Source organism: Lepus europaeus, chromosome 4 (genome assembly GCF_033115175.1).
Source record: "Lepus europaeus isolate LE1 chromosome 4, mLepTim1.pri, whole genome shotgun sequence".
NCBI lineage: Eukaryota > Metazoa > Chordata > Mammalia > Lagomorpha > Leporidae > Lepus > Lepus europaeus.
This window is the reverse complement of record NC_084830.1, coordinates 130,098,003-130,117,839: the sequence shown is the minus strand read 5'-3', so window position 1 is coordinate 130,117,839 and position 19,837 is coordinate 130,098,003. Positions and strand designations below refer to the sequence as shown.

Below are 19,837 nucleotides of genomic sequence, written 5' to 3'. Positions count from 1 at the left end.
GGGCTGGGTGATCAGTGCCTGGTACTACTGAGTCCACCTCTCTCTTCCACACCTCTGTCCCTGAGTGTGCGTGTGCATGCCAGTGTGTGTGTCTGTGTTAGTGTGTATGGACATGCGTGTGCATGAGTGTGTGTACACATGTGTGAGAGTGTTTTGGATGTGTGTGCATGACAGTGTGTGTATGAGTGTGAGAGTGCGTGTGCACATGTGTGAGAGTGTGTATGGACGTGTGTGTGTGCATGAGTGTGGTGAACTGGGGTCCCTAGCACCTCCGTCCCCTAGGACAAGCTGGGCCGTCATCCCCACGTCCCGACTCCGTCCCTGTTCCCGCTGTAGCTCAGGGACTGGGTCACCGCCTGGGTCACTGCAGATGCGAGCTCACAGAGGCCAACAGACAGCAGCACGGGAGGCAGCAATGGCAGGGCCACCCCCACCCAGGCTCTGGCCGCGAGGCCGGGCTTCTGCCAGCCTTCCTGCCCACCCTGGCGCTTGCCACTGGCTCTGACTGCAGCCCTTCCACAGCCACAGGGTGCCACGTGGCCTTCGCAGACCCCCAGCTCCATCCCTCCCTGTCCTGTCTCTGCAGGGCTGGGGGGAGGGGGTGGCAGGGAGGTGTTGAGGAGAAAGTGCTGAGCTGCAAGCGTTGCTGAGCCGGAGAGATGAAAGGCAACACTGTGCAGTCCAACACAGGGCATGCCGGGAGGCCTGCAGGCGCCGCGTGAACATCCTGTACCAACCGCGCAGGACCTCCGTGAACCCCGCACCTGCTGGGCCCTGGTCCAGACGCAGCTGCCACTGGACACTCCGCCAGCTCCGTGCGCGGTGCCTACCATCCTGTCCATTCCAGGGGCTGCACAGCCCGCACGGGCACCCACCTCACCCGAAAGATCCCTCCACCACCAGGCACTCCCCAGGGCGGCTGCTACACCATTTCCTTTGGGGTGAGGACTGGCATCTTTGAAAGTAACTCCCTGCACCACTCTGACCGTGGTCACCACCATCGCTGCCCTAGCCACACGCTGACGGTGAGAGTCTCCCGGGAAGGCTTCCCCAGGCTTTCCCGTGTGAATCACCAGGGCGTCTTGCTAGAATGCAGATTCGAGATGTTTAAATCTGGGGAGCTGGGGACCTCAAAACTGCGTTTCTAATAACCCCCAGGGCTGCGGGTGCTGCTGGTCCAGGCCATAGAGCAGTGGTTCCCAACTTGTCCGCAAATTAGAATGACCTGGCTGTTTTTTCCCCAAAACCCAGGTCACAGACCTGACCCAGTATTCAGGGGCCAGAGAGTAGGGTGTTGTGGAAGTGGAGCACACTCCCAGCATCAGGGCTCTCCCAGGGGCTGGGCACAGAGCAGTGAGGGAGAACCCCGCCCTCCTAAACAAGGAGCCAATAGGCAAATAGGTCCAGGCCAGGGCAAGCCAGGAGGGACATGGACAGTAATGAGAGAGAGAAAAGGGAGAGACCCCCCATGAGGGATTCAGGAGTACCTCTACAAGATGTGACCGTGAGCTGATCCCGCAGGCCGGGCTGGGGCACTCAGGCTAAGGCAATGTCAAGGGCAGAGGTATGGAGATGGGAAGTGAGGAAGATGAAAGGAGGCATTTGGAAAGGAAGTCCTGCCTGGCGCTGCGGCCCTCACCTGGCCTGGCCCCCAGCCCCAGACTCCCCAGGAAGGCACAAGGGAGGGGCATATTCTCATAGTGCCCTTGGAAAGAAGAGCTCCTACCCCAGCCACCGGCATCACCCAAGAGGACAGACGCAGGTCCTGAGCCTGAGGCCAGAGGCAGAGGGAGGGGGGACGCCGGGAGACCCCCACAGGGCGGGTGGGGTGTGGAGCAGCCCCTACCTCTGGCTGAGAGCTTCTTGGTGTTGATGATCTTCGCGGCATACTCCTGGCCGGCCAGCACCTTCACACAGCGGCGCACGACGGAGAAGGCTCCCCTGGGACAGCAGAGACGACAGAGGCGGTGAGGGAGACCCAGGGCTGTGCGCCCAGGGGATGCAGGCGTGCACACAGCCACACCGTGCCAGGGAGGGGACCGCCATCACAGCAGCCCAAGCTCCCGGGGGCTACCTGGCCCAAGTCAGGGAAAGGGCCGGGCCAGAGGGATCGAGAGAGGGACCCAGACGTGCGTTACCAGAAGCTTGGCCTCACGTGACAGCCGCCTTCCAGGGGCATCAAAAGTCGGGCTCACCCAGGGCCCAGAGTCTCTCCCGGGCCCAGTGGTGCGGCACTCTGCCTGCTCCTTTACCCCCCGCTTTCTGTAAATAACAAATCTTGGAGATCCTCTTTCTAGATCAGAACACAGACGGCCCTCAGGGCACAGCATGTAACTCTGGGGCCTTTCTGCTTCACCCTGCCAGTCGCTGCTGATGGACACCTGGGCTAGTTCAGCTCACAGGTGTGGTAAATAGCAGGTGCACCACTAACCTGATGCAGGGGTACTTCAAAAGGCTCATGGAAAGATGGGGCGAGAAGATAAGTTTATGTGTAAAACAATTCGGAGATTCATGGATGATTGCTTTCATAATATGCATTTTCTCTGAGCATTTCAAAAAGCCCTCGTCGGGGTGTGGTTAGATTTCCCACCAACCCAGGAAGACAGATGCTGTGTTTTCCCTGACTTGTGGCCAGCGTACGGAGTACAAAGAAAGGAATGTATATGACTGAAACTGACACCTTGAGATGTGATTGTTTAGGGTCCTTGTCTATGCTCCTGCAGAAACTGTGGTCTTTCTCCTCTCTATTTATTGCATTCTTTACTCACTGGAGGATTAAGCCTATGACTATAAAGTAAATTGAAAATATGTTATCACAAAAATGGAAAGGAGGGAGAAAAGAAAGGCAGGAGGCACAAGGCAGGGAGGGAAGGTGGAAGGGTGGCAAGTGTCACCGTGGGCCTAGAATTGTATGTATGAAAGGCCTGAGGTTTGTTCTCTTTATATACATTTCAGAAAAAGATGTTTAAAAGCAAATAAAAAAAAAGAATTGCATTTCCCATGTGCGCACATTCTGTGGGACAAAGTTCGAGAACGGGTGTTATTTGGTCAAGCGTACGTGTTGTTTGGCAACTCTGGTGGACAGCGAGAGACTGTCCATTGCACACCGCCACCCGTGTTCCCACGTGCACGTGCAGGGAGCAGACTCCTGTGGCCTGGCAGACATGCGTGTTGGCAAACCTCTATCTTGGCTAGCGAGACAGCGGGAAGTGGCCCGTGTTCCCACATGCACACGCAGGGAGCAGAGTCCTGTGGCCTGGCAGACACGGCCTGTTGGCAAGCCTCTTTATCTTGGCTAGCGAGACGGTGGGAAGCGGCACCTCACCATAGACTGCCTTTGTTCATATTAAGAGGGAAGTGGAGCATCTTTGCACATTTTAACAGACCCCAGCGATTTTATCCTTAAAGTGCTAGTGACTGAAAGAGAACTTGGGCCAGGCTGTGACTTCCATAGCCCGTAGAGAGGAAACTGTTGCCACGTGGAATGTGGCGTATTTCCCACAGCATTTCATTTCTCAAGACAAGCTGCTGGTCTAGCTATTGATGAGAGACTTCCTAATTTTTGAATACTGACACCTTATCTCCCAAGAATCTAGCATTGTATGGGGCCAATGAAATTCAGTGTGAGGGGAGGCTGGCACTGTGGCACGGTGGGTAAGCCACCGGCCGTGATGCCAACATCCTGCAGCAGAGGGCCACTTTGAGTCCCAGTTGCTCTAGTTCCTATCCAGCTCCCTGTTGGTATATGTGTTAAAGCGGTGGAAGATGGCCCAACTACCTCCCCTCATGGGAGACCCGGATGGAGTTCCTGGTCCTATCTTCTGCCCGGCCCAGCCCTGGCCATTGTGGCCACTTGGGGAGTGGGCCAGTGGATGGATGATTTCTCCTCTCCTCCTCTCCTCCTCTCCTCCCCTCCTCTCTTCTCCTCTCCTTTGCTCTTCTCTTCTCTTCTCTCTCCTCTCTTCTCTTCTTCCTTTTTCTTTCTCTCTCTCCCTCTCTCTCTCCCTCTCCCTCTCTCTCCTTTAAAGGTTGATTTATTTATTTCAAAGGCAGAGTTACAGACAGAGAAAAGGAGAGACAGAAAGATCTTCCATCCACTGGTTCACTCCCCAAATGGCCTCAATGACCAGGACTGGGCCAGGCTGAAGCCAGGAGCCAGGAGTTTCATCCAGGTCTCCCACATGGATACAGGGACCCAAGGACTTGGCCCATTTTTGCTGCTTTCCTGGGCATACTAGCAGGGGGCTAGATCAGAAGTGGAGCAGCTGGGACTTGAACTGGTGCCCATATTGGATCCCAGCACTACAGGCCATGGTTTAACCCACTATACCACAGTATTGATCGATCTCCCTCCCTTCTCTCTCTCTCTCCCTGCCTATCCTGCCCTCTCTCTGTCACTCAAATAAATAAATAAATCATCGAAAACACAGCGGGTTAAGCCACCACCTGTGATGTCAGTGTCCCATATGGGTGCCAGTTTGAGTCCTGGCTGCTCCACTTCCAATTCAGCTTCCCACGAATGCTCCTGAGAAAGCGACAGTAGATGTTCCAAGTACTTGGGCCCTGGCCCATGTGCAAGACCCAGATGAAGATCCAGGCTCCTGGCTTTGGTCTGGCCCAACCACGGCTGTTGTGGCCATTTGGGGAATGAACCAGCAAATGGAAGATCTCTCTCCCTGTCTCTGTGTGTCTCTCTCTCTAACTCTGCCTTTCAGATAAATAAATTAATCTTTAAAACACACAGACACCCCAGTGTGAGGGAGGGGGTGTCCCTGACAGTTAAATCACTACTCAGGACACCCCCATTCCATACAGGAGTGCCTGGCTGGTTCAAATCCCAGCACCTCCACTTCCCAGCCAGCTTCCTGCTAACACACCTGGGAGGCAGCAGGTGAGGGCTTAAGCACTTGGGTCCCTGCCACTCACATGGGAGACCAGGATGGAGATCCAGGTTCCTGATTTTGGCCTGGCCCAGGCCTGTCACAGGCATTTTGGGAGTGAACAAAAGTGAACCTCTCTCCCTCTCTCTCTCAGCCTTTCAAATAAAATGAAAATGAATGGATAAAATATTTTTTAAAAACAGTTAAAAACAAAAGTCGATGGGAGGACTGGTTCTGGAGCCCAGGCGTCCCTGTGCACTGTGCCCCACAAGGCCCACTGCTCCAACCCAGAGGGCACTCGAGGGGCACCCGCCACACGCTAACGACAAGAACAGGGCCTCCCAGGCAGACTCCCCACACGAGTCACCCCGGCACCTTGCTACAGTGCAGATTCTGATTCCTTGAGTCTTGAGTGGGTCAGATCCTGTGTTGGTCGCTTGGGTCACACAGCAAGTTATGGGCAGAGCAGCAAATGAGACTCAGATGCTCGCACTCCTGGGCTTTTGATTTCCGTGCCCAGGGAGGGAGCCTCTCACTTCCAGGCATGCTAGCCCCTCCCAGGCCCCTGACCAAGCCACAGCCCTTCATAGCCTGCAAACTGTGGCCCCCAAGCAAGGCTTACGGGCAACACAAAGCCACAGAGAGGCGCCGACCGGAGAAGAGGCCAATGCAGGCAGGCAGTGAGGAAGCCTGCAGCCGGCACTGGCACCTGCTCCGCACACCCCCTGAGCAGCAGGGTGTGAGCACCCGGGAAACCGTGCAGGATAAGAAAGGAAGAGCGTTCGTGGCGACCAGACCCTAAGAAACAGGACCCTGCACGCAAGCTGGTGAACGGCCAGGACCCACGGGCACAGCAACAGAGCCTCCCTGGGTGTGCAGCCCCGCCTGCCCCTCACCAGGAAGAAGGCTGCAAGACCCCAGTCCCCTGCCCCAAGGTGTCTGCCCCTCTCCTGGCCTCCAGAGCCCCCTCTCATGTACAGGAGAAACTCCCTTGTCTGTAATCACCCCCACAACACTTCTCTCACACCAACCAGTGCTCCCACCCCAGACACCTGTTGGATGTCCTGCAGTTCCATCATGACCCTGGCTACCCGGAGTTAGTGCACGCCACACAGGCTAAGGGCTCAGCGCCACAAGACCACCCCGTAATTACAGGTGCAAATCACAAGATGGGGTGCCCTGGTTTCTCATCCTTCAGCCTAGCTGAGCTGGCAATCGGGGTTCCCACAACCCCCTCGTCAGGCATACTTTTGTCTGAGGGCCCACAGAAAACACTGTGGCCTGGTTTATTTTACAGTGAAGAGGTAAATAGGCTACACCCAAACAGCCCGACAGGGAGCTGCCAGGGGCCTGAGCACAGGCTCCTCCGTCCCCGTGGAGCCGGGGGACTCCCTGTGGTCGCGTGCATGTGTTCACCAGCCCGAAGGCTCTCCGCGCTCCGTGCTTTAGGGGGCTTATGGAGACTCCCTCCCTCCCATAGGCATCAACTCAGCCCCCTGCAGGATGGGAGGTGGCGCTGCAGGTTCTAAGCTCCTTAGCATGGCTTGGTCTTACTGGTGACCAGCTCTCACCCGGGAACCCACCAAAAGTCACCTTGTTACAACAAAAGGTGTTCCACCCCCGGGGGAAACGCCAAGAGGGTTAGGAGCTGACTTGGAAGACTGACTTTCAGAACAAAAGTAGCCACAGCACTCTACCACTAAGGGAACGAGGAGGATTCTGGGAGCTGCATGCAAGAGCCAGGATGAAGATCGAAGGTGTCTTTCTAAGGGGTCACAGCCTCACCGCCAAGAGCTCCCCGGCTGGCCCAGGTGGAGACTGCCGGCGCACCTGGCTGCCTCTGCCACCCTGACCACAAGTTCCCGAGGCCTGGACCTTGACCTTCTTCTCTGCCCCGGGGGCCCGGGGGCCCGGGGGCCCCATGTCTGGTGCCCATAGGGCCTCCGCGGACGCTACTTGCAGGAACAGGAAGTGGAGGCAAGCAGCAGTGAGGGGAACCCAAACGAGACAGGACAGGGGGTTTGCAGTGAGGGGCATCGGGAGTAGGAACAGGCCTCTGGCAGGGAGGGGTCTCTCAAAGGTGCCTCTGCTACCCAGGTAGGGCGACCCCAAGACTGTAGGTTCCCACCAAGCTAGAGGTCATGATTCTTAAAGTCCTGGGGGAGAAAACACTTCAAGCGGCCACATCTGGAAAGTTCTGAGAATTCTCTGCGGGGAGAGGAGGGCTGGCAGGGGGAAGGCGCGAGCTCCCGAGTGCCGGAGCCGAGCCTCCTCTTGTTCTCCAGCATCGAGCCCGGCTCAGCTCTGGGCCGAGCCCAGTTAGTGTGTGCTGGGTGGTTGGATGGGTGGAGGGAAGGCGGGAGGAACTGCTACCACTTCTTTAGCAAAACAAAACTCCACCCTTAGATCTACAGTCATCAAACTGACTGCTTCAGAAGCCCTGGTTGGGTGGTGGCAGGGAGGATGTCTTTAAAAATACCAATTCCGGCTGGCGCCGCGGCTCACTAGGCTAATCCTCCACCTGCGGCGTTGGCACCCAGGGTTCTAGTCCTGGTCGGGGCACCGGATTCTGTCCTGGTTGCCCCTCTTCCAATCCAGCTCTCTGCTGTGGCCCGGGAAGGCAGTGGAGGATGGCCCAGGTCCTTGGGCCCTGCAACCGCATGGGAGACCAGGAGGAAGCTCCTGGCTCCTGGATTCGGATCAGCACAGTGCTGGCCGTAGCGGCCATTTGGGGGTGAACCAATGGAAGGAAGACCTTTCTCTCTGTCTCTCTCACTGTCTAACCCTGCCTGTCCAAAAAAAAAAAAAAAAAACCAATTCCAAGGTCCCACCCAGGGAATCTGCATTTCTGCTCCCACATCCTCTCTCAGAGAGCCTCTTGCAGCCAGCTCGGCACTGTCCTAGCTGTCTTCTGGGGAAGTCCTGCTACAGATCCTGCCTTCCCCTGGGCTCAGCACTGATGGGGGCTGTCTCAGGAGCTCTGTGCGGGGCCCTTGGCGGATCCCACGAACCTGGGCTCTGCCCCAAGGAGCGGGGGCACAGCACTGCATCTCCAAACCAAGAGAAGCCACTCACTGAGCTCCCGCCTCGGAACAGCGCTGACTTGTGTGTCGACCGGAGGCCCCTACTGGGGCTCCTCGCAGTGGGCCCTGCACCCCTGAAGGACGCCCCGTGCGTCTGAGTGCGCGTGTGCACATTTTTTCTGGGGCAAGGTTGCAGAGCTTTTATCAGGTGCTCCGAGGGAGGCACTTCTCAAAATCAGCTCAGAGCTGCCCGTGCCAAGGGCACTCACTGGGCTGCACCAGCCTGGGAGCTTCCTCCTCTCCAGCAAGCTCTCGTCTGCCACGTTGGAATAAGGACCCCCCCACGTCCCAGACTCAGAAGCTCAAGCCTCCAGGGAGCAGGCAATTCCTAGTGAGGCTGGGAAGAACACCCAGGGCACCTGCACTTCTGCCTCCACCAAAGGTGGGAGAGCAGGGGCTCGGGGCTGCAAAGGCCTGGCCCGATCCTAGCTCACCCCTAACTGTGACACTGAACTTGCCACTTCAGCTCTTGGTTTCCTCCCATTAGAGGGCAATCATAGCATCTACCTCCTGGGATGCAGGCGGGAGAAGAGGCGAGACGATGGGTGCAAAACGCTGGGCACGGGGCCAAGCACTCAAGCACAAGAGCACACAGCAGGGCGGTGGGGGGCAGCACAGGGAGGCTAGGAAGAGGTGACGCAGGGCCTGGACCATGCAGCCCTTCTCTGCTTGTGCAGTTCAGGTCCCCAGGCCCACGTGGGGCTCCAGCACAGCAGGACAGAGAAGAGTCCAGTGACAAAACAGGGAGGGTGGGCAGCGAGTCTGCAGCCTCGCCTTCTCTCTTCTGTATCTCTGTTTTCTTGTCCTGCATGCGTGAGTGGCCACAGCCCAGCAGCCGTGGTGAACAGAAAAGCCAGCCCACTCCTCAGTGGCCCTGAGCTGAGCAAGGGGCCGGCAGGTGGGCCAGCAGGCAAGGGCTTGGAAACAGGGCAGTCAAGGAGGCCAGGGTGGAAGTGTGAGAGGTGAGGGAGTGGCCAAGGCTCCGAAGAGAAAAGGATGAGGCTTGGGTGTGAGTGGGGGAGCCCACAGTGGTTCTGGGGCCCTGAGAAAGCATCTCTGTGCACAAAGCGGGAGGGAGAGGGGGAAGAACAGGCATTTGGTGCAGCATTTATGATGCCTGTGTCCCATATTGGAGCCTGGCTTCGGGTCCTTGCTCTGCTTCCGATCCTAGCTTCGTGTTCATGCACACCTGGGAGGCAGCAGGCGCTGGCTCGAGGGCTCGGGTCCCTGCCACCCATGTGGACAGAGTTTCCATTTGGGCAGTGAACCACCGATGCAAGCTTTCTCTTTGTTTCTCTGCCTCTGTCTTCCTGCCTTTCATAAATAAAACAAATCATTTCTAAAAGGAGGAGGAGGAGTGTTCCTGGGTGTCTCGGGGGTGTCAGCAGCCCTGTCCAGCCCCTGAGTGTGTGCGGCAGGAGGCTGCAGGTGCATCACCCCGAGTACCACGGATGGGCCCAGGTGCGGAGGGGTGTGTGAGAGACAGGCAGACCGTGGAGGGCAAGGATGGGCCTCAGCACAGGTGGATCTCAGTTTCCCCATTTGCAACACAGAAGCTGGGCTGGGCATGAGGCTGAACAGCATAGAGGCCTTTCCAGTTCTGCCCAGCAGGGTTTTTCTGGTGGTGGAAACACACTGCGTGGTCCAGTGGGGGCGTCCCCAGCCACGTACGACTCCCCCCAAGCACTGGGCTTGCGGAGGGGAGGGCTGAGGACCCACAGCTCAGCTGGCACAAGCAGCTGCTCTAATCCCCGAGGGTGAGTGCAGGCACTCTTGACTCAGGCGCGCAGAGTTCAAGCCCTGGTCCAGCCACTTCCTGCCAAGTCTCTCCCCTGTAAAATGTGGATGAGGGAAAGAGAAACCCCTGCGCAGTAGCTGCAATTACTCGGCGAGACAGTCAGGTGGGCAGCGAGTTCAGCAGAGTCCCCCGAGCGCAGTAAATGCTCAAGAAGCAGCGAGCACACAGGCATCTTTTTCTGTACAGGGAAGAGAGCGGCTGGCGTGATCAGAGACCAAACAGACCCTGCTCGCCGAGCTCAGGGAAAACCAGCAGGGGAAGAGGCAAGTGGGGGCCCCAGCAGGGACAGCAGGGGCGGCCCCCAGGGCTGAGCACCGTGCCCTGCGCGCAGCTTTGTGGGAACAGGCAGGGGCCGGTCCACTTGCCGGCAGACGGCCACAGAGGTGCAGCCACGGAGGTTCCGGGATGTGGGAATGTGCTAATGGGCTGTGAAGAGCAAGCGTAGCACTGGAAAATTGCTTTCTGGCCGCCTGGCAGGCGTGGCGTTGCTGGCTGCTGGCCTGGTGGGGCAGGGGACCCACCACCCCTTCTGGCTGGAACGTCAGCCAGCAGCCAGGCGTAGCACCAGGAGCACAAGGAGGGGCAGCAGAAGATCTGAGTCCTCACCAGGCTCTGTGACCAGCTTGCTCCCTCTCTCTCCAGGCCTCAGTTTCCCCATTTGGAAGACTGGCCGGACCCACTGCAGACAGCATGGTTGCCCCCATTTCCTCCACTCTGGAGCCCTGGGGGTCTCGTGGCCGGTGCTCCCCACAGTCGTTAGGGTCTTCCCTGCCTCCTCCAACACACCCAGGGGCTCCCTCATTCCAGAAAAGTTCACACAGCCTCCCGCCCTCCCAAGGAGCAAGAAAACCAGGCGCCTTTCTCTGGGCCCCTTCCCTCCTGCTTTCCTTTGCTGCCAAACTTGCAGAACAAATGTCCGACATCCGCCGCCTCCTCTTCCCACCTCCCACGCTCCATGAACCCACCACAATCTGGCGCCACCCCCGGGGTGCCAGGGAAGAAACGCTCATGCCAGTTTCACCCACCCAGTGCCTGCCGCCACCCCCGCCCCTTGTACCCAGTCTCCTTTGCCTGCCCCACACCAGGTTGCCTTTGGCCCCCACTGACCACACGGCTTCCAGCAGTCTCCTCCCTGGCCACCTTCCCTGCCCCTCTTCCCCAACTCTGCTGCGGCGTGTTCTCTCCCCGCCATCCTCTTACCACTCCCTTCTCCCCGCTGGGATTAACTGGATCTCCCTCTGGGGAGGCTCTTAAAAACTTTAAAAAAATTTTTTTTCTTTATTTGAAAGGTCAGAGACAGAGACAGGCAGAGAGAGAGAGAGAGAGAGAGAGAGAGAGAGAGAGAGAGAGAGAGAGCGCAAGCTTCCACCTGCGGATTCACTCCCTAGCGCCTGCAACAGCCCAGAGCTAGGCCAGGCTGAAGCCAGGAACCTGGAACTCAGTCCAGGGCTTCCACATGGGTGGCATGGACCCAATCACGCGGGTCACCATCTGTTGCCACCCAGGACGTGCACTGGCAGGAGGCTGGAATCGGAAGTGGAACTGGGACAGAAACCCTGCAGACAGACCAAGCAGCATCTCAACCACTGTGCCAAATGCTGGTCCCCACTCAGAATGTTATTAACACGACTTGATCCAGGCATTGTTCTGGGAAAAGGTCGCAGCTTCCATCTCTCCCTTTGTACAGATGAGGAAACTGAGGCCAGGACCTTCAATTCAGGACTCCCGACTCCTAGTCCGTTGCTTCTTCCAATATCCCACGCTCTTGGATCAGGGGAACCCTAACTTGGGGGCCACAGTTGGGTTTTTGAGAAAGGAGAGCTCAGAAAACAACACTCAGCTTTCTGTGCGTCGGCGTGAGCGTGAGTGGCATCTTTACAGGGAGTGCGGCTTTGACTCACACGAGATTCTCTGAGGACTCCTAGATTCCCCAGAGCTGGGGTCAGGTTCATTCAGAAACAGAAGAAAACTCCTGCATAAAGTGTTTTGGCAAGACCCACCTCCATGTACCTTAAGCAAGTCCTTTGCCTGTGATATCAAGAATGGATAAGTAACTTTCAAGCTCGCTCGCTCCCTGTCTCTCTGTATTTCCTTGTTGGGCAACAGTATCCTTTCTTAGTCATAAACAAAAGCGATGCTGCTCTGCAGGTGCCCAGTGGCAAGCGGGCTGGGAGGAGATGGGCCTGGCCCTCAGGATCCCCTTGGCTTGTTCTCCCCCTCTCCTCCCCTGCGCACCGCGGCAGCTCTGTGAGCAGATCCACCAGCCAGAGCATCACTTAGCAGGAAAATCCCAGGGCCCCTGTCTGCAGCCACACCTCTCCCCTCCTCCTCGCCGCTGGCCGCCCGGCTGCAGCCACCCACTCCCAGGCTCCAGAAGATGCTGCAGGGACGCAGTGTCTTCAAGCTGCACCCCCCTCCCCCCAACGCCAACCCAGCAGAAGCCCAAGGGAGCCACAGAAGGCCTGGGAACCGGAAGCTTCTGTTTGCTGCAGGGAACACTGAACCAACAGAAGTTCCAACATATTCCTTGTTTTGGCTGTGCATGGGTTTTCTTGAATGGGTTACAAAAAGAAAAACAGAAAAATATTCACAGCGCTTGGAGGCAGGGCCAGGGGGCAACAAGGCAGGGGCGACTTGGGAGGGGGTCTCCTTTCTGATGATGATCCTGGCCCATCCCTGGGACATACCCCAAGGCCGTCAGATGCCTGCGCATCAGTGAGAGAGGCTCTGAGAAGGAAGACGGCTAAGCACAGGATCCGAGAGAGGCCAGAGTGGCCACTTGTGGGTGTCAGCGACTCGTGCAACGCTTGGGACCTTAGTGGCTCCCTCTGTAATGCAGCAGAGACCCCTCGCCCCTGTATCCTGAATGGGACGAGGAACCCCAGCCCTGTGCAGTGTCCCGCTCCATTCTTGCAGCAAAGGGGCTCACCAGGCGAGGGCTGGGGTACCGGCGGGAGGGACGCAGCGGCAGGTTTGTGTGTCTGTCTCCTGGAGCTGCGGCCAGCGCCGCGTAGAGGAGCAGCGCTGGCGCTAGGCAGGTCTTCCTTGTGTTCACCTGATACCTGCCTGCTCTCCTGACACGGTCTGCCTGCTCTGCCTTCCGGGGACCCTAGCGCCCCAGGACGCCCCTGCAGATACAGGAGATGGGACGCAGCCTCTTTTCCCTGCCGGAGGCCCCAAATCCTCCACACTCTCACCTGACAGGGCTTCCGGACCGTCGCCAGCTGCTGGGCCCCCTTCCACACAATCTACAGGTCGTCAACAGTGCTTCTCCTACAGGGCATCTGGAAGTTGGGGGCAGGCTGAACAGGCCAGGGAAGAGAACCCCAGACCCCCGAAGGCCGAGGTACCCCCCTGAGACCCATGCCCCAGGACCTTGACCCTCTCCGACGTCTTCCCTATGGGAACTCCTGTTCAGCCTCCAGATTCCTGAAACCACCTCCTCAGGGAAGCCTGCCCTGATAGCTCCTCCACCCCAACCAGTTGAGGTCTCTTTGCAGGTTACACTTCAGTGTCTGTGGTCTCAGCTCTCATCCAGTCACATTTAAACGATGGCTTCTGCAGTGTTTTAGTTACGGCTGGCCTGGTGCCAGAACGTGAGCCCCACGCGGGCAGAGCCTGCCTGAGTCTTGCGTGGGGTACATGCCGGGTTCCTCCCAGGGCTGCCGACAGAGAAGGCACCGCTCAGGAAATAGCTGCTCGGTTTGGATGTAAGGCTCACGGATGTGTGCCTCCTTCTCCGGCACAGAAAGTCCTACTGGCCCCATGGCCTCTCCTGATGCCGGGGGCAGACGGCCATGCCCCACACCCCACAAGGCCCGAGAGTGCCCGGGCTGGGTCTCAGTGGGCTGGGCTGCACCTGTCTCATCTGGAATGAGAGGCCTTCTACAGGGCCGCAGAGCGGCCCAGAAGAGGATGTGCCACGAGCAACAGTCATGCAGGGGACAGCGGGCAGTGGCAGAGCAGCTGCACAAAGTGGGGGAAGGGAGAGACAGGGAGATCAGAGGGAGCCCCGCAGTCCTGCCATCTTGCTATGCCTGCCCTGAGAGGGGGACTTGAGCAGTAGGCCTGCTGGAACCAGCATGTGTGTGCATGTGTTTCTATGTGCACACCGTGTGCTCCGGGGAGCTGGTGTGCAGCTGTGTGTGTGTGTGTGTGTGTACGTGCGCGTGCACTAGCCATGGACTGTGGCCTCAGCCCACAGAGAGGGCTGTGGCTCCAGACAGCAGGGGATGCTGGCAGCAGTGTCACCGGGCTGGCGGAGGGAGCAGGGAGGAGGGAGGACGGCTCAGCCGAGTGTCAGTGTGGCTCAGCCTGTGTGGGGGCGGCTGCGTGGGGGCGGAGGGCTGCGGCATGCACCAGAACATGTGCGTGCCTGCCGCACTGCTGGCTGGGGGCGGGGGAGGGGACGGCTGCCCCTCGCCTGTCCCTGCCACCTCCTCCTGGAGGTCCTGCCCTCTAACTGCCATCCTGGGGCCCCTGGCGCTCTGGCCCATGACCCTGGACAAGCACTGCTCTCTGGACGCTGGCTCCACCGTGCCTGCATCTACGGCCCTTCCATTTCTGATGCCAGAGATCATTTCCTACATGTGCCCTCTACAGAGGGTCGCAACCCAGTGGGCATTTCCACCTACCGAGGTATTAGGAATCCCATTTGTCAGATGGCAACACTGAGGCACACAAAGGACAAGCGCCGCACCTGGGATGGCCCAGTAAACTGGAAGCAGAATCATGGTTGGAAAACGAGTGACAGCTCAGAGCTTGGCGTCCACACACAGGCCTTGCCCTTCTTCCCTGGTCAGCGGGAAAGAGGGAGGATGGCTTCCAGATACAGCCCCCGCAACCTTCCTCCCTAGCCCTGGTGCTGGAGACCTGGACGCGAGCCCCGGAGCCAGCTCCCCGACCTTGGCCCAGCTCCCCAGGCCATCTATAAAATGCATGAGTGAGCCAGGACCCTCTCCCTCCGAAGTGAGCCCACGGATGGGGCTGTGTGCACCGAGGAATAAAAGCCCACCACCTCCCCTCTGGGTGGGGCATAGGACCCTGGGGTGCTGGCTCTCCAGGGTGCCATTGCCCACCCCTCTAACCACTCTGCCAGGGACAGGCAGCACTGCTAGGCATCTTCTATGCACATCACAGCTCAGGTCCCAGGACAGGTCTTGGATACTTGGGGTCCTGGCCCCCCAGGGCACCGAGCTGCCTCTGGCCACATGGCCACCTTCCAATCTGCAGCCAAGCCTGGCCCATAACACAAAGCCATGGAGGCGAGAGGGGGCACAGGTGCAGGGGCCACCCTTCCTACTCTCTCCATCACCCTTGCTGGCCAACGGCAGGCCCCACAATCCTCCCCTGGTGCCAACACCACTGGAGCCCATTCCCTGTTTCTAGAGAGAAAAGAGTGGGCTGAGCGCTCTCCAGCTGCCCGCCCTCCCTCTCCTGCTCTCAAGTAAATCTCTTCCCAAGGCTGTTGGTTCAGCCGGCTGACTACTCAGGCGGACACAGGGTAGGCTCTTCCCCGCCAGCCTCTGCCGGGGGTGGGAACCAAAGCCGAAAATGTCCGAGGCCGGAGGAGGCCGCCTCCACCTCCTCCTCCTCCTCCACCTCCGCCTCCTCCTCCTCCTGCTCCTCTTCCTCCTCTTCCTCCTCCACTTCCTCCAACTGGACCCCTTCCCAGGGCCCTCTGGTGCTTCCCCTGCCCTGCCCCCATCAGCACTCCCGCCTTTCCAGAGATTGTGGGCCAGGCCCTCCTGACACCTGGAACAGGTATAAGCAGCACCCAAGGAGGCCTCTGCGCCCCTCCGTCTAGGCTGCCACTCTTCTCTCAGCCCTAGTGGGGGCCAGGGGAGAATAAATTCAGGTCAAGGGGGGAGGGATGAGCTCATCTCTGGGTCCCAAGGGACAGCCCCACCCCAACCCCCTAGGGGACGTGCCATTGAGCCTCAGCTCTCCTGACTTCACTTGCTCCCATGGGTCTTTGGTGCTGTAACATCAAGAGCTCCCAGAAACCCCTGCTCAGTGCCTGAACTCCAGCCAGTTGCCCACCAGGGCAGGGGAGAGGCAGCTCCTTTCTCACCAGCAGCCAGGCGCACGCCGGACTGCCAGGTGGCGGCAGTCACCGGGCAGGGTGCCAGGAAGCCCTGGAGAGGCACTTGCCCTCCTCTCCGGCAGAGCGGGGCAGTGCCCTGCAGCAGGAGGCTCAGGGCCCCTCCTGGCCACCCGCAAGTGGTCTGAAGTGGGCACTGGGAGGGGACTCCCAGTGACTGTGGCATCCAGGCTGGTGGCAGCCAAGGGCCATCAGCTGAAGCATAGGGCCCGCACTGCCCAACACAAGAGGAGCCGCCACCCTGCAGCCAGCCGTGGGGAGCTTTGGTCAGTCTCTCTGCCTCCTGCCTCCAGCTGTGCCAGCTGCAGCAAAAGGTCACTGTGGAGCGTTCTCTGCATGCCCAGCCCGTGGCAGCAGCCACGGTCACCCCTCCTCCCTCCCTGGAGGCCCACTGAGGGCCAGGCGCGAGGCTGCGTCTTGGCACGCACCAGCTCACAGGTGGGCGGAGAGAGGTGTGGGAGCCCCTTCAGTGCCACAGAGCAATGGGTGGCAAGTTCAAAGCCTGTGCCCCTAATGGCCACCCTGGGCACTGCCCCTCCCTGCCTGCTCCCTGAGCTGGTGGGTAGAGCAGGAGCCCCCGGCCTCCTCGGTGATGTGCCCCAGCCTTTAGAACACAGATCCCGGAGTCTGAAGCCAGACCACCCCCTCCTTTCCTCCAAGATAAGCATCCTTAACCTAAGGCCAGTGCCCAGCCTGCCCCAGGTGCCGGAGGCTCCTGACATTACACGCGACATGTGTAGGCTTGTGCGCTTTTCTGGGGAATGTGGATTTGGACTTCCATCAGATTCCTGGAGGAAAATGTGACCTAAAAAAGGTTAAGAGCATGGACAGTTCTGGAAGGAAGAATCTGAAATTGATTAGACAGGGCCTAGCCATGCCTGCCACCCTCGGGTTTTGCTGCCACGGCCACACCAGGGCTCCCTGTTCCCTTAGATTCTACCCCCGCCCTGGACCTCCCAGAGCCGAGGCAGGCAACAGAGCCGAGAAGGTTCGTGAAGGATTTCTCTGCTCAGTCACTCTCACAAAACCCAGTCCTAGTGAGCCCCGTTTGCTCTGGGGGCAGAACCTCACTTTTCTTTTCACTTTGAGCACTTGAGTCACATCTCGGCTCTGTTTCCCCGGACCCTGTGACGCAGTCCTGCCAGAGCCCGGCAGCTCCTGGCGGGGGGGATTCTCAGGTTCCAGGTGGGCACTGGAACAAGCTGGCGAGGAGCCCTTGCACAAGTTCAGTGACAACTCCATCCTTCAGCACAGCCCCGAGTGTTGCAGCCCTGTCCCCGCTGCCCACAGACAAACATCCCCGGGCAGGCAGGGTGTCCGCAGACAGGAGTGAGCACACGTCTGCGCATGGATGCGCGTCTGCTGGGGCGTGCGAGTGCGTGTGTGCAGGCAGCCATAGGCCCACCTCCCACACGTATGCAGACACCAGGATGAGCTCACACACACTCACACATACACACACACACTCCCACACGAGCCTGTGAGCCCAGGTCTCACACATGCATGCATACCTTCCCATGTGCATGGTCCCAGGCCTCACACAGACCTGTGTCCAGACCTCATAGCAACAACACTGAGCCTGTATCTCATATGTGCCTCATTACACACTCCCAGACCTCACAATGTGCCTGAGGTGCACACAGCTCGGACCTGTCACATGTGTGCACGCACAGTGACCACATCCACACTCCCACTCCCTGGTCATTGGCACTCCTTGTGCCACTCACACACAGGCACGCACCCTTCCAGGGCACACTTGAGTTTTCAGGCCTTGCACATGAAGCACACACCAATACCACCAATACCTCTTCCTCGTGCATATGTATGAATGCTGTGCAAGCACTGTGTGTGCTTCAGTGTGTACAAGTGCATGCCAGAGTCAGTCCTTATACAACACAATCAACTCCCTTCCAAAGTCCTCATAAACACCACTTATCGGCGCCCCCAGATCTCACGGCACCACACACCTGCTTACAGGACCCCGATGCCCATGCTCCTGCAGCGACAGCAGGAGCCAACCTGGGCCTTGGCGCTTCTTTGCCCACGGGCAGATCCTGCCTCCAAACTGCACCCCAATTCCCTGATCCAGCCCGGGATCCTCCACAAACCTAGCTGGGGGCATCTAGGAATTTTCCCTGGCACTCCACAGCCCACTGGGCTACCCCGAGAGGCTCCCTTCTCCCCTCAGCCTCACTCTGTATTCTCTACATCAGTCATCAGAGGCAAAAAATGAGCTCTGGGCTGCGCAAGTTTGCCCCAGACCAGAGCTGCTGCCCGCTTCGCTCCGCCAGCCCCTGGGACTGCAGTATCCCCCCCCCCCCCCAGCTTGCCCGGGTGCCCCTCCCTTCATCCCAACACCCAGGAAGCCTCCTCAGCAGCTCAGGCATTAACTCCTACTGTGCCGGTGCCCTCGCTCCTGGCAGGAGCTGGGAAAGAGGACATGGGGAAGGGATGCGCTTACAGGGAGAAGTTGGCCACTCGGCACTGTCGCTGCAGGTGTCTGAAATCTGGAAGCACTACCTGGGAGGTGGTGAGCTCTCTGTCACTGGAGGTATCCAAGTGAAAGCCAAATAGCCACCTCAAGCAAAACTAGAGGAGATTCCAGTTTTAGATGCAGCTGACTCAGAACACCCCCCCCGACCTCTTTATTTTAACCCTGAGTTTCTAACAATCTGTGCATGCCGAAGTCGTGTCTACTTATGTGCATGTGTTTGTGTGTTTATCCTGACATACACTGTCCATCCATCACCCCCAAAACACACACACACTCAGCCAGCTGGCCTGGCACATCTGTGTACCCGCAAACATGCCCACGCCTAACTCTGGGCACCCTGTGCACATGCAGGTGCCCCCCAGCCCATGTAGCTTGGCTTCATCTGTGTGCACAGGAATGCCCTGAGCACTGCCGGTACACCCCCTCCCCCACCAGCCTGAGACCTTGACACCCCCTTCCCTGAGTGCCCTCCAGGACTCCCTGGGGCACAACTCACTTTCCCAGTTCCTCGAAGAGCTGGTACTCTTCCGTGAAGCGGGTGCAGGTGATGGTTGCCATCCTGGTACCGGGCGGGCAGGCGAGGCTTGGGGCTGTAGGACCAGGACTGGGGTGCACCTGCTCTGCTCCCGGAACTGGGGGCCGCTCGCCTGCCCGTGCTGCTGAGTGCAAACAGAGAAGCGGCTTGACTGACGAGCCCCGGGCTTCTGAGCAGGGCACTGTGGCTGCTCACAGCCTCGCGAGCCTTCGTCAGCATCCAGGTCCCCATGGCAACCACCTCCGAAACGCCCTGTTCCCGTTGCCCCGGTAACTGCCTCCCCAACACCTGCCTGCCTTCCACTGCGAAACCTGCTCCTGGACGCTGTGGCCCTCCCTACCACACATAATACTGCAGGCCTGTGAGTGCCCCGGGGGCGGATGAACCCAGCACCCCCCAGGGTGAGGAACCGAGGGAGGGGCCGCAGGAGGGGGAAGAGAACAAACTTCATCCGCAAGTGATCCTCTTCCTTCTTGCCTCCCCCACCTCCAACTGCGGGGGCCTTCGAGCAGACAGGATGGGATGAAGTGGGGCAAAGAGGCAGTTTCCATGGTGATGGCCAGCGGGTGCCACATCCCAGGATGGTCCTCAGGAAAGACAGGATGTAGTTACCCTAGCAACTTACCTCCTCAGGAGAGACAGGTATTGCCCCGTTGCCCTGGCAACAGCTGGGTTCTAAGGTTCACAGGGAAACGACCGCTTATTCACTGGGATGTCTCTCTGCGGATCGCTCTGGTCCCAGTAACTGCCTCTCTGTTCCCTCCTGCGCCTTGTTTTGCTTTTGCCTCTGTCCTTCTTTCTTTGCTCTGTCTCTCTCTGCTCGTCTACCTCCTTGTCCAATACACCAGCACTCTGGTGTGGGGGAGATGCGCAGGGGAGACCCCAGGATTCAGGAGGAACAGCTCTGGCTGCCTGCTCACCACCCCGCCCCCACCAGCTGTGAC

General features: G+C 58.8%; 1 protein-coding gene across 1 annotated transcript in view; it reads right to left on the bottom strand.

Annotated features, from left to right (window-relative positions):
* Positions 1–18,916, bottom strand: part of CAMK2A (calcium/calmodulin dependent protein kinase II alpha) — a 59,302-nt gene extending 40,386 nt beyond the window's left edge. The window contains exons 1-2 of the mRNA XM_062188852.1: positions 18,855–18,916; positions 1,847–1,941 (exon numbers count right to left, since the gene is read on the bottom strand). Of these exons, the coding sequence (XP_062044836.1) occupies positions 1,847–1,941; positions 18,855–18,916 (157 nt within the window). The remainder of the gene's footprint in view (positions 1–1,846; positions 1,942–18,854) is intronic.
* Between the last annotated feature and the right edge of the window lie 921 nt (positions 18,917–19,837).